The sequence below is a fragment of the Staurois parvus genome, unplaced genomic scaffold, assembly GCF_062004578.1.
Source record: "Staurois parvus isolate SC_StPar_1 unplaced genomic scaffold, SC_StPar_1.0 ptg001162l, whole genome shotgun sequence".
NCBI lineage: Eukaryota > Metazoa > Chordata > Amphibia > Anura > Ranidae > Staurois > Staurois parvus.
The window spans coordinates 100,274-113,830 of record NW_028318958.1 but is presented as its reverse complement, the minus strand read 5'-3'; the positions used below and the strand labels follow the sequence as shown (position 1 = coordinate 113,830).

Here is a 13,557-nt window from a genome sequence, read left to right as displayed (position 1 = left end):
GCGGCACTGATGATGCTGCACTGACGGGCGGAGCTGACTGACTGATGGCACTGATCATCAGTGCCGATCTCCTCTGACAGCTGCCGGTTATTGGCAGTACTTTCCTTACCCTGCGACAGCGTGAGGAAAATGCTTTTGATAACCAGCAACTGTATTTACTCCATGATCTGCTGTCATTGAACACAGGTGATCACGTGATTGGCCTTTTACCTCATTACGTGCTCAGCTGTGTCCATAGGACACAGCAATCACAGAGATTGCCAGGTGCGCACGGTCATATAACGCCCTCCCAGAACTGGGTAACTGCACTGTAGCCGTCATTCAGCCATAGCACGGTTACCAAGTGGTTGATAAACATGGCCATACACTATGCAATCTGATTGTACAATCTTTGTACAGATTCCGTTAGATTTACCAGGACTGTGGAATAGGAGGGCCCACCTTAACAATCCATTCAATTTGTATCCAACCAGACAGGCCCTTGCACAACACAGAGACTGGTAGATCTAAAGGGTATCGTACAATCAGATTGTACAGAAAGTGGGAAGAAATAACACGAGGTGGTATAGCAATCAGGAAGGTGTGGTCCAGACAAGTGGACACGCCCAATTCTGTGATGAAGCAAGGAAATGCATGCTGGGATAAGATCTACAGAAAGTTATGGAATCTAAATACATTTTTAAAAATCCAAATTGACATGAAAATTTAAAGCTGCTATGGATGAAGTAAGCAAGAGAAAAGGACATTAGGATGGCCAGAAATAACATTAGGAAACACTTCTATTTATTATGAAAAGTGAACTCAGCCTTTAAAAAAAAAAAAAATAAATATCCATAACATGATGATTTAATAAGTATCCATTAAAAACATTGTGCCATCATGTACAACAATAGTATTGTGATCTTAACTCAAATTTCTGAACGTCCTTTGTCCCTTCTATTGGTTTAGATACAGATCTATCCTAACCTGAACATGCCATGTCAGCAAAGCTAGAATGAGAAAATAAAAGCATGAGCACACAGGATACTTAAATCATCATGTTATGGATATTTTTTGTTTCATGAACCTGTACGAACTTTGTGTCAGGTTCTGATACAATAACTCTAGTAGTGCTGTTCATGTATGCTTTTTCAATAACATAGCACGAAGAACAATGGGTCGTGCCACATCCAGGAGCCTGTGTCCACTGGTCAGTTTAGTAAGTGTAATACGTTTACTCAACATGAAAGTTGTGTGCCAATTATTGTACTTTGCTCATATTGAGCAAGCTTGGTAAAGTCCAGTGAACTCTATAGCAAATTAAACTTAGTGTGCATGGATGCTAGGAAGAAGGACTACGTAGAAAGTTACCGTATTTGCCGGCGTATAAGACGACTTTTTGACCCTTGAAAATCTTCTCAAAAGTCGGGGGTCGTCTTATACGCCGGTACACATGTTAGGGGGGCTGCGGCATTAAGTACAGGGGTTTGCAGGGGCTGATGTCTCTTACCTGGATCCGGTCCAGGAAGCGCGGCGTCTCCTTCAGTTCGGCCACTGGATGTTCGTGCGGCTGCTCGGCTCCGCCTCCTCACCGGTGATTGGCCGTCAGAACTGTAGCTCAGGAAAGGCACACAGGCGGCCAATCACCGGCGAGGGGGCGGAGCCGAGCGGCCACGCGAAAATTGAGTGCCGGAGCAGCAGGTAAGTGTTCTGTGTAGAGGTGCTGCTGCAACCACATATGCTGGCTGCAGCAGCACCATACGAGAACAGGGTCAGCAAGTCTCAGTGGGAGGAATAGTGCCCCATCATTGGTGTCACTGATACCAATGATGGGGCACTATTCCTCCCACTGATACCAACGATGGGGCACTATTCCTCCCACTGACACCAACGATGGGGCACTATTCCTCCCCCCCACTGACACCAACGATGGGGCACTATTCCACCCCTCACTGACACCAATGATGGGACACCATTCCTCCCACTGACATCAATGATGGGGCACCATTCCTCCCACTGACACCAATGATGGGGCACTATTCCTGCCACTGATACCAATGATGGGGCACCATTCCTGCCACTGATACCAATGATGGGGCACCTATTCCCCCCACTGATACCAATGATGGGGCACCTATTCTCCCCACTGATACCAATGATGGGGCACTATTCCTCCCACTGATACCAATGATGGGGCACTATTCCTGCCACTGATACCAATGATGGGGCACTATTCCTCCCACTGACACCAATGATGGAGCACTATTCCTCCACTGATACCAATGATAGGGCACTATTCCTCCCACTGACACCAATGATGGGGTACTATTCCTGCCACTAATGCCAATGATGGGGCACTATTCCTGCCACTAATGCCAATGATGGGGCACTATTCCTGCCACTAATGCCAATGATGGGGCACTATTCCTGCCACTAATACCAATGATGGGGCACTATTCCTCCCACTGATACCAATGATGGGGCACTATTCCTCCCACTGACATCAATGATGGGGCACTATTCCTCCCACTGGTGTGCATTGGAAGAGGGGTAGTCTTATACGGCGAGTATAGCCCAAACACTACATTTTAGCAGGAAAAGTAGGGGGGTCGTCTTATACGCCCAGTCGTCTTATACGCCGGCAAATACGGTAACTGGATGAATGAACAAAAATGAACAGTTTCCGCTTGACCCAGGATACACTATGCACAGATCTGTTCTACATGCAGAAATAAAACACAGGTTTTTTTGATTATCAAAATTTTAATAAAATGCTTTTGGGATAAAAATCTAGTTTTCTATTTAAGATACATTAATAATTTTTATTCAGCATGAAATGGAGGTTAGTTATGTAGCATGAGGCTGTATATTCTGCAATATTTACATTTTTGGTAAACTCATTCCATGAATCCAAGCTCTGCAAGCGGAGATAACATGCACTGCATTGATGCATTCACACAATTTCCCAGTAACCATGAGAAAAAACATGAAATAAAAGAATTTGAGTCGTTCTCCAGCTATGTGTGATTAACCTAAAATCGGTTCTGATATCGCTGTTTTACGAACCTGACAGCTTATTTTAAAAAGGAAACCTTTCTTTGGTTTGCAAATATTAAGATTCTAACTACCAGCAAGGAGTCGGATTCCTTACATTTAAAGAGCACCTGTCATTTTAGATTCATCATGGCAGCGCCTGTTAGCGGGCTTCCACTCACCTGCTGCCGCCACATCCCTCACCTTGTTGCGTCACTGCCGCATCACCAGCCGTCCCATTTAAGTAAATGGGACTGTCTGTGAGTCAACAGCGGGTCAGAGAAAGAGCCACTGCAGGACAGAGATGCTCTTTAAAAATTATTTAAAATCAAGCCTTCACTAATGATTTAAATCAAATACACCCTGGCAGAAATCAAAATATGCAGGGTTTTTTTGGTAGATAAGATAAAGGAAATTCATAGAACAAATGGAAAGTCTGATATTAGGTATGTGTATTTGCACCAACACTATGCAGAAAACGATATCAAAGTCTTACAGCTATCTACATGGGAAGGGTCAGGCATTTTGATACAGTCCAACACAACAAACACTTTTCTCCTGCGCTAGGAAAAGACTCAGTAGACCCAATAGGAATGTTCTGGAATATGCACCGCTTGCTGCCCTCAACTGACCGGGGTGGTCCAAATACAAATAGACATAAAAACACAGGCATGTCAAACTGAACAAGATGTATGATCCAAACATCTGAGTCCATAAGATGGAACCCTGGATGACCAACTGGCTAACGCGTTTCGAGGACACAACCTCTTCCTCAGAGCCCTGTTCAGTTTGACATACCTGTGTTTTTATGTCATTTTGATACAGTGCCTGTATTATTCACTTCACCAATGAGCCTCCTCACTAAAACACAATAAAAAAAAAAAAAGATTATTTCAAAAAGGTTGTACCAACTACAAAGTTCTATGTTACAAACGTTAAAATGATTTAGTAGGCCTAATTAACTAAGCCACAAAGAACATTATTTCCAGCAAAGGCAGTCAATGACAGTAACCGCTCCGAATCTTTGTGGCAAATAAACCATGCATTGTAGCTTAGAGAATTACCTGCATGATTTCAGGCAACTTATAAAGACAGCAACTGTCAGACCTCTAAAGGTTCACCAACTCTGACTGAAAGTTCCAAGGGTGCTCCTCAGACCAACACAATGAGAAGTATGATCCAAAAATTGACTGTACTTCTACGGATGGTCAGGAGTGTATTTGCTTTTGTTTTTCTGTGACCCAGAGTCATCTGACAGCAGGCTATTATCAGCTATCAGCTGGCAACGCAGTCAAACTCTATGCTCAAGATCCTGACAATAGCGGGGATTCACCCGACTACCCAATCAACATCTGGCTCTACAGCAGAAAGCTGAAGCCAACTGTGCTCGTCTCCTCCCAGGCTTGACACTCCAGTGAGTCCTCGAGGAACACAGCAGTAGCAGAGTATCACTGCTCTCTACTGTAAGAAGATCAGTAGCTGAGTGATCAGCAGTTATGTGATTGTTCAGTTCTCACTCTCTTATGAGAACTGTATCGTGACACTAATGCTTCAGTAAGGATGCGTCTCTTTTCAGATGACAGCAGGCCTTCACTCTAAATTGACATTTGTTTTCCCCTGCCTTCTCCTTTCCTCTCTAACATTTGTATATATATATATATTTTTTTTTACCAAAAATGTTTGTGTTGCAGCTAGCACATCCTTCTGTTACCCTGTTGATTTTCAAGTCCCTGCAGAGCCCTATGACAAATCTGTGTATACACAGGCTTCCTGCGCATGTGTGAACATGTGCTAGGCTGCAAGTTCCAAAGCTCAGCATGACTGCGTAGGAAGGAAGAACTCCCCTAAACATGCAGAGATGTGCCACAGGGCTCTACCAGGACCTGAACGGCAGGCAGAGTCCTTTAGCACATCTACACATGTATCAGGGCAGGACCATAACAGGAGGGTACTGAAGTTCCTTTCTAGGGATGTCATACTAATTAATATGGCAAAACTGTTGAATTACACCTTAATTAGTTGCGGAAACTCAGACAAAAGAAGGCTAAGCTTGAAGAAAAATATAAATCTTTAATATTCCAAACTTGAATAGTTAACCACTTCCCATTCAGGTCAGCTCTCTTGTAATAGCAATCTAAGTGGCTTTCCAGCTGCTCAATTGCTATTACAAGCAGCGGGAGGGGATGTCCACCCCTCCCACCACCTTCAACCGCTCTCTCGGGCTCTCCCATCCCACCGGGAGACCTTAGAGACCAGCCGCCACATCCGCTGGCTGGCCGGACAGCCAAACAAAGCTGGGATCAGCTTCGATCAGCTCTCTGTTGCAGTAAACTGGAAGCGATGACCTGATATCACTTCTGGTTGACTTGAAAATAAACAGCGCCATTTAAAAAAAATAAATAAATGCATTCAGAAACCCAGATCTTGGTGTTTTTGAATGCTTTTAAGTGTAGAGGAGGGATTTGGGGTCTTACAGACCCCAGATCTCTCCCTAAAGAGTACCTGTCACATGCTTATTGTGGTCACAAGGATGTTTACATTCCTTGTGACAGCAATAACAGTGATAAACAAAATAAACAGTGGAAAAATAAGAAAATTAAAACAAAAAAACAACATAAAGAGCCCCCATCCTCCTGTGCTCGCGCTCAAAGGCAAATGCGCGCATCGGTCCCACATGCATGCAAACAGCGATCAACCCACAATGTGGGGGTATCACCGTGAATGTCAGATCATGGGCAGTAATTCTAGCACCAGACATCTCTGTAAATCTAAAGTGGTAACCTGTAAAGGCTTTTAAAGCGTCACCTGTGGATAGTAAAATGTACGTCGTTTGCTGCCATTGCAAGATTTACTTAGTGTAACATCTTCTCTTATATTGAAACAAATAAAAAAAGGGTTATGTATTGGCTTTTTTTGCAAAAAAAATTTAAAAGTGTATTTTTCCCCATACATTGCGTTTGAAAAACAGCTGCGCAAATTTTGTCTGACAAATTTCAAAAGCCAATAAGTTATCTGCCTTAAAAAAAAAATTATATATAAATAATGTTTGGGGGCTCCAAGTAATTTTCTAGCAAAAAAAAAAGAAAACAGTGTTACATGTGAACAAAAAGTGCCAGAAATGGCCCGGACTTGAAGTAATTAATTCTTAAATATTTTCTATAAAAAAAATTCCATCCCCTGTGTAGTAATGCCTAGACTGGATGACAAACAGCATTTACACTTTAGGCTCCAGATGTGGTAGGATGCTCATTTCCTTTCCTTCACCCCCCAAAAAAATAAAAAAAAAAGGCTTTCTCCACTTGGTCTGCGTTAATTATAATTTTTCTTATATATACACAGGTTCAACATTGGAAAAACTTGTGAATTACATGCATCTTCCATACTGTACAGCCATTCAGGTGATTCAAAGAGTACCTAATAAAATATAACTAAAGACATTGCTTTTTTTTTTGGAGATTTGGATAAAATTAACCCCTCCGCCTTTACTAACTGTCCTGATCGTTAATGTCTCTGAAAAAAGTGAGGGTATATTCAACATTTTTAATTGCCTTCAGAACAGAAATAAAGCTATTATTTACGCGGGCAGTTTGTTGCATACAGAAGTGGCTAAAAGTCACCTTTGTACGCAGCTACTCTGTTCTATGGCCATGAACTGACTGAATAACTGCAGCCAAAAATCCACCATCCCTAGACGCACACAGTCTACATCCAGGGTTGGTCAGAGGCTCTATTCACATGTAACTGCTAAGAGGAGTTTGAACTGCCTTTCAGTATCTAATCTCTTGCATGTGGCCTTAGGTTGGAATCAGCAGTGTCAGCTGTCCTGTTGGACCCTACTCTAGTTGTGTATCTGTGTGCTTGGTTTACATATCTGTTGGCGCTATATAAATCATATATATAAATATAATAACTATATTAAATATAATAATAACATATCAGAGACATTAAACAGTGTTAGGTGATATGGACTTATATTCAGTATCTGAGTAGGTTTATTTTACAGCAAACAGCCAAATAAGGGGTCAATAATGCTACAAAGAAAGAGTACCTACATCCAATTTAATTCATAGAGTAGTGTACTGATGTCAGGTTTTAGTTGCCATTTGTGTCCCTACTGGAGAAATACACACCATCTGTCCTGATGATCAATGTCACCTGGACAGAAAGTGATGGGAAATACAACATTGTACAGACATCACCAGAACAGGTGAGGTGACATCTTCAAATTGAGACTTGTTTCAATGACAAAATGCCAAGATGGAGATTTCCCCTCACTTTCTACCCTGTTGTTTCTCCAAGGAGAATGGGATGGAACACACCTCAGTGGTACACAGGCAGCAACAAAGTCCTGACATGGGTTCTAACACATGATCTGAAATGTACAATATATATGTAAGGCGCTGCATAAAAAATTGACGGCGCTATACAAGTACCTGAAATAAATAAATCTCAAACAAAACATCTTGGCTTTAGCTATACTTTTAAGCACAGACCAATAAATGCCAGGAATGGGACATAAAGTGCTTCAAACAACTGAGTGGGCTGCAATGTGTATCCATTTGTTGGTTTCCCGTGTTCATTTGGTGTTCCAGTTGGATGATGTATCATCACTGCTTTGACATGGTCCCTGGAAAGCCACATGAGAAAAACCATTTCCAATATCAGTATTGTTCAGACACCCACAGCACCACTACGTTTGTGCCACTTGAACAAACCATTCTGACCAGCTTTTGGGCTTGTTTACACCAGCCTGCACACACTACAATGACATTGTTTTCTAGGTGCCCTCGCTTTGATCTATGCAGATCAACTGACAATGTGAACAAACATTCTCAGCCAAGATTACATCAGAGGTTGCTAGTGGTTATTTGCGAAAGCAGTGTTTCGCTCTCCTGCACAATGGTAGCTGCATAGCTTCAGCACCAGCATGGCTCAACAAAGTCATTAGTACAGTACGAGGCCAGTGGGACCTAGTCACTGGGAAGTGCCCAAGGACCACCAAGGTAAGGGAGTGGCACCCTTCCTCTTACTAATCAATCTAATGTGGCACTTCTCCCATTAACAAGCAAAGTATAGAGAAAGTACAATTCTGTTTCTTCTCAGGCCATTAAAAACGTACTAAACCCAATAGCACACATTATATTGCAGCTTACCAATTATTAGATGCAATGACTGCATTCAGGTTTTTCTTAGTCGCAAGCTTTCCTTTATTTTCATCTGGTGATCCAGGGAGTATGTTTTTCAGAAAAGCTCGCTTGCAGTTTCAGGGATGAGATAAACCAATGAACACTGGCAGGGGCGCCTAAAATTATCAGCTTTTATTTCTTTACGTAAAACCTTTGTTCCAAAAGGAAAATAAAAATGTTTGCTGTAACTAAATATAAAGCATTAGCTGAAGTTTGGCTGCAGGTTGTTACTGTATTTAAATCTGCTAGTATATCCAAGATTCCCCTTCCCTTCCAGACGCGACAATGTTGCTATCCAAAAGGTGCCCCTCTGCTCCTTCATCCAGAGTGGGGGCGCTCTATTCACTCCGAGCTCCAGGTTCTTTAACCACTTTGCCTACAGGGCACTTTTACCCCTTTCCTGCCCAGGCCAATTTTCAACGCGGTTGGACTTTGAATGACAATTGTGCGGTAATGCAACACTGTACCCATATGAAATTGTTATTTTTTTTTTCACACAAATAGAGCTTTCTTTTGGAGGCATTTAATTGCCACTGGGTGTTTTATTTTTTGCACTATAAACAGAGCAAAAATGTAAAAACACACCTTTTCTTTGTTTCTATTATAAAACTTTGCAAACAGGTAACAGGCTCCCCCCTCTAAAGCACCTTGTCCCCATGTGGATGGGGACAAGGGCCTCTTCCCCAAAATCCTGGCTGGAGGTTGTGGGGGTCTGCGGGCAGGGGGCTTATCAGAGTCTGGAAGCCCCCTTTAACAAGGGGGCCCCCAGATCCCACTCCCTCCCCCATGTGAATGAGTATGGGGTACATGGTACCGCTGCACATTCACAAAAAACAAAGTGTAGTATGAAAAAAAGACAGGACAAAGTCAATCACAATGCCCGACGCTGCCGCCGACCAGAAATAACAAAAAAAAAAGTTCCGGTCCATGGTTTGACAGTTCTTAATTATGTAAGGGGCGGAGACATCCGGAGACATCACCCGAGTGACCCCGCCCCATATGACATCATTGATGGGGTCACATGTGTGATGTCCCCGGGTGGCCCCACCTTACATATTTAAGAACTGTCAAACCAACGGAGTAGGCAGACGGCTGGGGCAGCCATCGTCAGGAACTTAACCTTTTTTTTTCTTCTTTTTTTGGGTTGGCGGCGGGCATCGTGATTGATGTTGGATGCTTTTAGTTTTTCTTTTAATAAAGGACCATGTCCTGTCTTTTTTCACACTACACTTTTTGTGAATGAGTAGCAGTACCATGTACCCCATACTCACATGGGGGGGCCCCCTTGTTAAAGGGGGTTTCCAGATTCCGATAAACCCCCTGCCCGCAGACCCCACAAACCACCAGCCAGAGCTGAGGGGAAGAGGCCCTTGTCCCCATCAACATTGGGACAAGGTGCTTGGGGGGGAATGATGTGGGAGCCCCCCTGCCCTAAAGCACCCCCCATGGTATGGTTCAGGAGGGGGGGGGGGGTTACTCGCTCGTCCCCCCCCCCTTTCCTGACCTGCATGCTCAAATAAGGGTCTGGTATGGATTTTGGGGGGACCCCACGCCATATTTTTTTAAATTCTGGCGTGGGAGTTCCCCTCAAAATCTATACCAAACCCAAAGGGCTTGGTATGGATGGGAGGGGAGACCCCGTGCCGTTTTTTTTTATTTATTATGGTGCTGGTTTTTAAATGTAATTACCACTTTTTTTTTTCTTCACTATACTTCAGAAATTCAGCTGTCACTTTCCCCCAACTAAAACAGATAAAGTTTTCTTTTAGTTTGTTTCCCCAAGTTAACCACTTGCCTACCAGGCACTTATACCCCCTTCCTTACCAGGCCAATTTTCAGCTTTCAGCGCTGCCGCACTTTGATTGACAATTGCGCAGTCATGCAACATTGTACCCATATGAAATTTTGATCATTTTTTTCTCACAAATAGAGCTTTCTTTTGGTGGTATTTAATCGCCACTGGGCGCTTTACTTTTTGCGCTATAAATAAAAAATTGCAAAAAATTTGAAAAAAAAAAAAAGTTTGTTTCTTTTATAAAATTTTTCAAACAGGTATTTTTTCTCCTTCACTGATGTGCGTTGATGAGGCAGCACTGATAGGCAGCACTAATGAGGTGGCACTGATAGACAGCACTAATTAGGGGTCACGGATAGGCGGCACTGATAGGTGACACTGATTATGGGTACTGATAGACGGCACTGACTGTCATCACTGCTGAGCACTGACTGGCGGCACTGGTGGGCTGCACTGGTGGGTGGGCACTGGTGGGCACAGGTGGGTGGCACTGGTGGGTACAGGTGGGTGGCACTGCTGGGCACAGGTAGGTGGCACTGGTGGGCACAGGTGGGCGGAGCTAGTGGGCGCACTGCTGGGCGGAACTTGCGGGTGTCACTGCTGGGCACCGATCATCAGGGCACTGATGATCGGTGCCGATCCCCGCTCTGACAACTGCCGGTTCTCGGCAGTACTTTCCTCACGATCTGACAGCATGAGGAAAGTGCAGCCGAGAACCGGCACTTGCATTTCCCTGTGATCACCGCTGATCACGTGGTAAAAGACCGCTGTGATTGGCCTTTTACCACATCACGTGATCAGCTGTGTCCGTAGGACACAGCGATCACGGAGATCGCCGGGTGCGCGCCCCGGAGAGCGCGTTCTGGGAGGACGTCATATGACGTCCACCCAGAACTGGCCGGCCGCGGTGAAGCCGTCATTCGGCTATGCGCGGTCGGCAAGAGGTTAAAAGAAACAATGTTTCCTATAACTCTGGGGAAAGTGACAGCTAATCTTGTGAGCTATAGTGAAGAAAAAAAAAAAAAGCCAGCAATTGCATCTAATAAATCAGCACCGACATGCACTTCGCATTACAAAAAAAAATTTGTAAAAAATTTGTAAACCGAGGCATAATTTTTAATGGATTTTCATTCATAAACCGAGAGTTACATGAACTGGGGCATTCGTAAACCGAGGTACACCTGTAGATCATTTCCTCTACATCACTTCCATGGACATTCTTGAAGAGTTTTCAATGCTTCATGAACACAATGAAAACACGTCATAAACACATCATAAATGGCATAGGAGCGCTAATAAGCATTGCTTTATTCTTCATAAGTAACACCCGTGTGAACGAGTCCGAACAGTAAGATTTCTTCCTTCTGGGATACAAGTTTTACATAAATAAAAGCTGATCATTGTAAGCACTCCTGTCCATGGTAAATGTTTTGTCACATCCCTGTACACAGACACATCTGGAAGAGAGCTTGTTCTTATGAAAAACAACAGACTTACTGGCTGGATCACTAGATGAAATTATAAAGAAGATGAATGCAGCCATCCCATCTAAGAATAGTAAGCTTCAAACAATAAGCATACGCTTTTGGGTTAAATACAGCTCTAAGGGCCAGTTCACACCACATGCAGTGCTTTCTTTCTGCAACAAAAAAATAATGGGAAGTAGGTTACATGGGTTCCAATGGCATAGTCCACAGCAGGGCAATGCGTTCCAGTGCTTCTCAGTTCCAGAAAAAAAAAAGAATGACATGCTGCTTTATGACATGCTGCTTTTTTTCCTGCACAGAACTGTTCTGGAACGCAGTAAAAAGCATAAAACAAAAGCACCGGATCCTAATACAGCGGAGAAAACAGGAAAATGAAGCAAAGGAAAAGCAATGCCCTAATAAAAAAAAAGGATCTTGCAATTAAGATGATCCATAAAATAGGAAAAAAAAATCTTGAACGCATCTGGAAAAGCATAAAAACACATTGGACTGTATCTAGAAAGTGTTTAAAAAAAAAAACATATCTGGAACGGATCTGGAGGCTGATTTTGTGGTGTGAACAAACCCTCAAAGTGATCCGAGAGCAAAACTGTTGCAAACGAGGCCCAAGTGGAGATTCTATTCTCACTTCCTGTTGTGTCACCAGGACAGGAAGTGAAATTAAATTTTCTCAAGGAGGCACAGATGGGGAAAAAAAGGCCAGTGGATGTAACCCAGCCCTACTCTACCAAACTTATAGACAAAGAGGGTTTGGTTTTAGATATAAATCTGAGCGGCTCCTCTGATGTCCCACAATGTTTACTTCTGTCCCCGGGGTGTCTGAGGCCTGCACATTACTTCCAGGGAAAAAGATGTAAAACTGCATTGTACAGCCGTGTGTCCCCTGTCCCCTCTTCTATTACAACCCCTGGACGTGCATTGCAGCCTGTAGGCCTGGATGGAAGACTCAGCTATGGCCCCACCTGCCTCAAGCCGCAATAATACCACAGGCCGCGGCCTAGTCCCCCCTTGACCCTGTCATCCCCTCTATGGGCCTCACCTCCTGGTTAAAGGCGTTCACGGCGTCCATGCTGCTGAGTGAGGGGCGAGGTGATGAGGAGGAGGGGTCACCGCACACTGCGTGTCTCACGGCCTTCCTCGCCTCGCTGTCTGGCCTGCTTGCTCGCTGCTACCGCCGCCCTCTCCGCTCCCGCATGTCCCACTCTGAGGAGGGGAGGAGGAAGGCTTTGTGGGGAAGGGGGCTCCGGTCCGTCCGTGTACCACCGAGAATAAGGACGGAGCTTCGCTGCCTCACCGCCGGAACAAGATGGCGCAGCTTGGCCAGCGCAAGGCACGCCGGGAGGGAGAAGAGGGGCGGAACGACTGGAGGCAGCCGAGCGCTGGCTTTCCTTTGCGTGTCCCCTCAGCAGCTTCCCGCCTTCCAGGCGCGTCCGTATCCGCGTGCATGGCGCGTGTGAGGGGAGAACATGTGATCTCTCCCTACTGTGCTGTGTCGGTGGCAGTCTGGTCTGAGGGCTGGTTAGCAGACGTCCTGGGCTACCTAGGGAACAGCGAATATGTAACAAATGAGAAATACACATTATAAATATTCAATAATAAAATTATATATGTACAGGAGAGGCAGTCGGTGACGGAATATTCCTCACTGTAATGTAAAGGAGGCTGGAGCACTGATATAAAGGGGTTCTGTATTGATTATGGTTCCCCTTTACATGCAGTCCCCTTTATATCACAGTGCCCTTATATATTCAGCAAAGAGACAGCCCAATCCAGCAAAGAGACAACTCCATAAAACAAAGATCCCAATCCAGCAAAGCAACATCCCCATCCAGCAAAGAGACATCCCCATCCAGCAAAGTGACATCCCAATCCACAAGGAGACAGGATGACTGCTGGAATGGGATGTCTCTTTGTTGAATGGGATGTCTCTTTGCTGGACTGGTCTGTCTCTTTGCTGGACGGGATGTCTCTTTGCTGAATGAGGATGTCTCTTTGCTGGATGGGAGTGTCTCTTTGTTGGATGGGATGTCCCTCCTTGGACAGGGCTGTCTCTTTGCTGGATTGGGATGTCTCATTG

At 44.3% G+C, this 13,557-nt stretch overlaps 1 protein-coding gene across 2 annotated transcripts in view; it reads right to left on the bottom strand.

Annotated features, from left to right (window-relative positions):
* LOC149439030 (uncharacterized) overlaps positions 1-12,826 on the bottom strand; it is a 127,213-nt gene extending 114,387 nt beyond the window's left edge. Inside the window, exon 1 of one of the 2 annotated variants that reach the window (XM_089659505.1) lies at positions 12,520-12,826. In XM_089659505.1, the coding sequence (XP_089515631.1) occupies positions 12,520-12,549 (30 nt within the window). In that variant the 5' untranslated portion in view covers positions 12,550-12,826. The remainder of the gene's footprint in view (positions 1-12,519) is intronic. The other variant, XM_089659504.1, reaches the window with a different exon arrangement.
* Between the last annotated feature and the right edge of the window lie 731 nt (positions 12,827-13,557).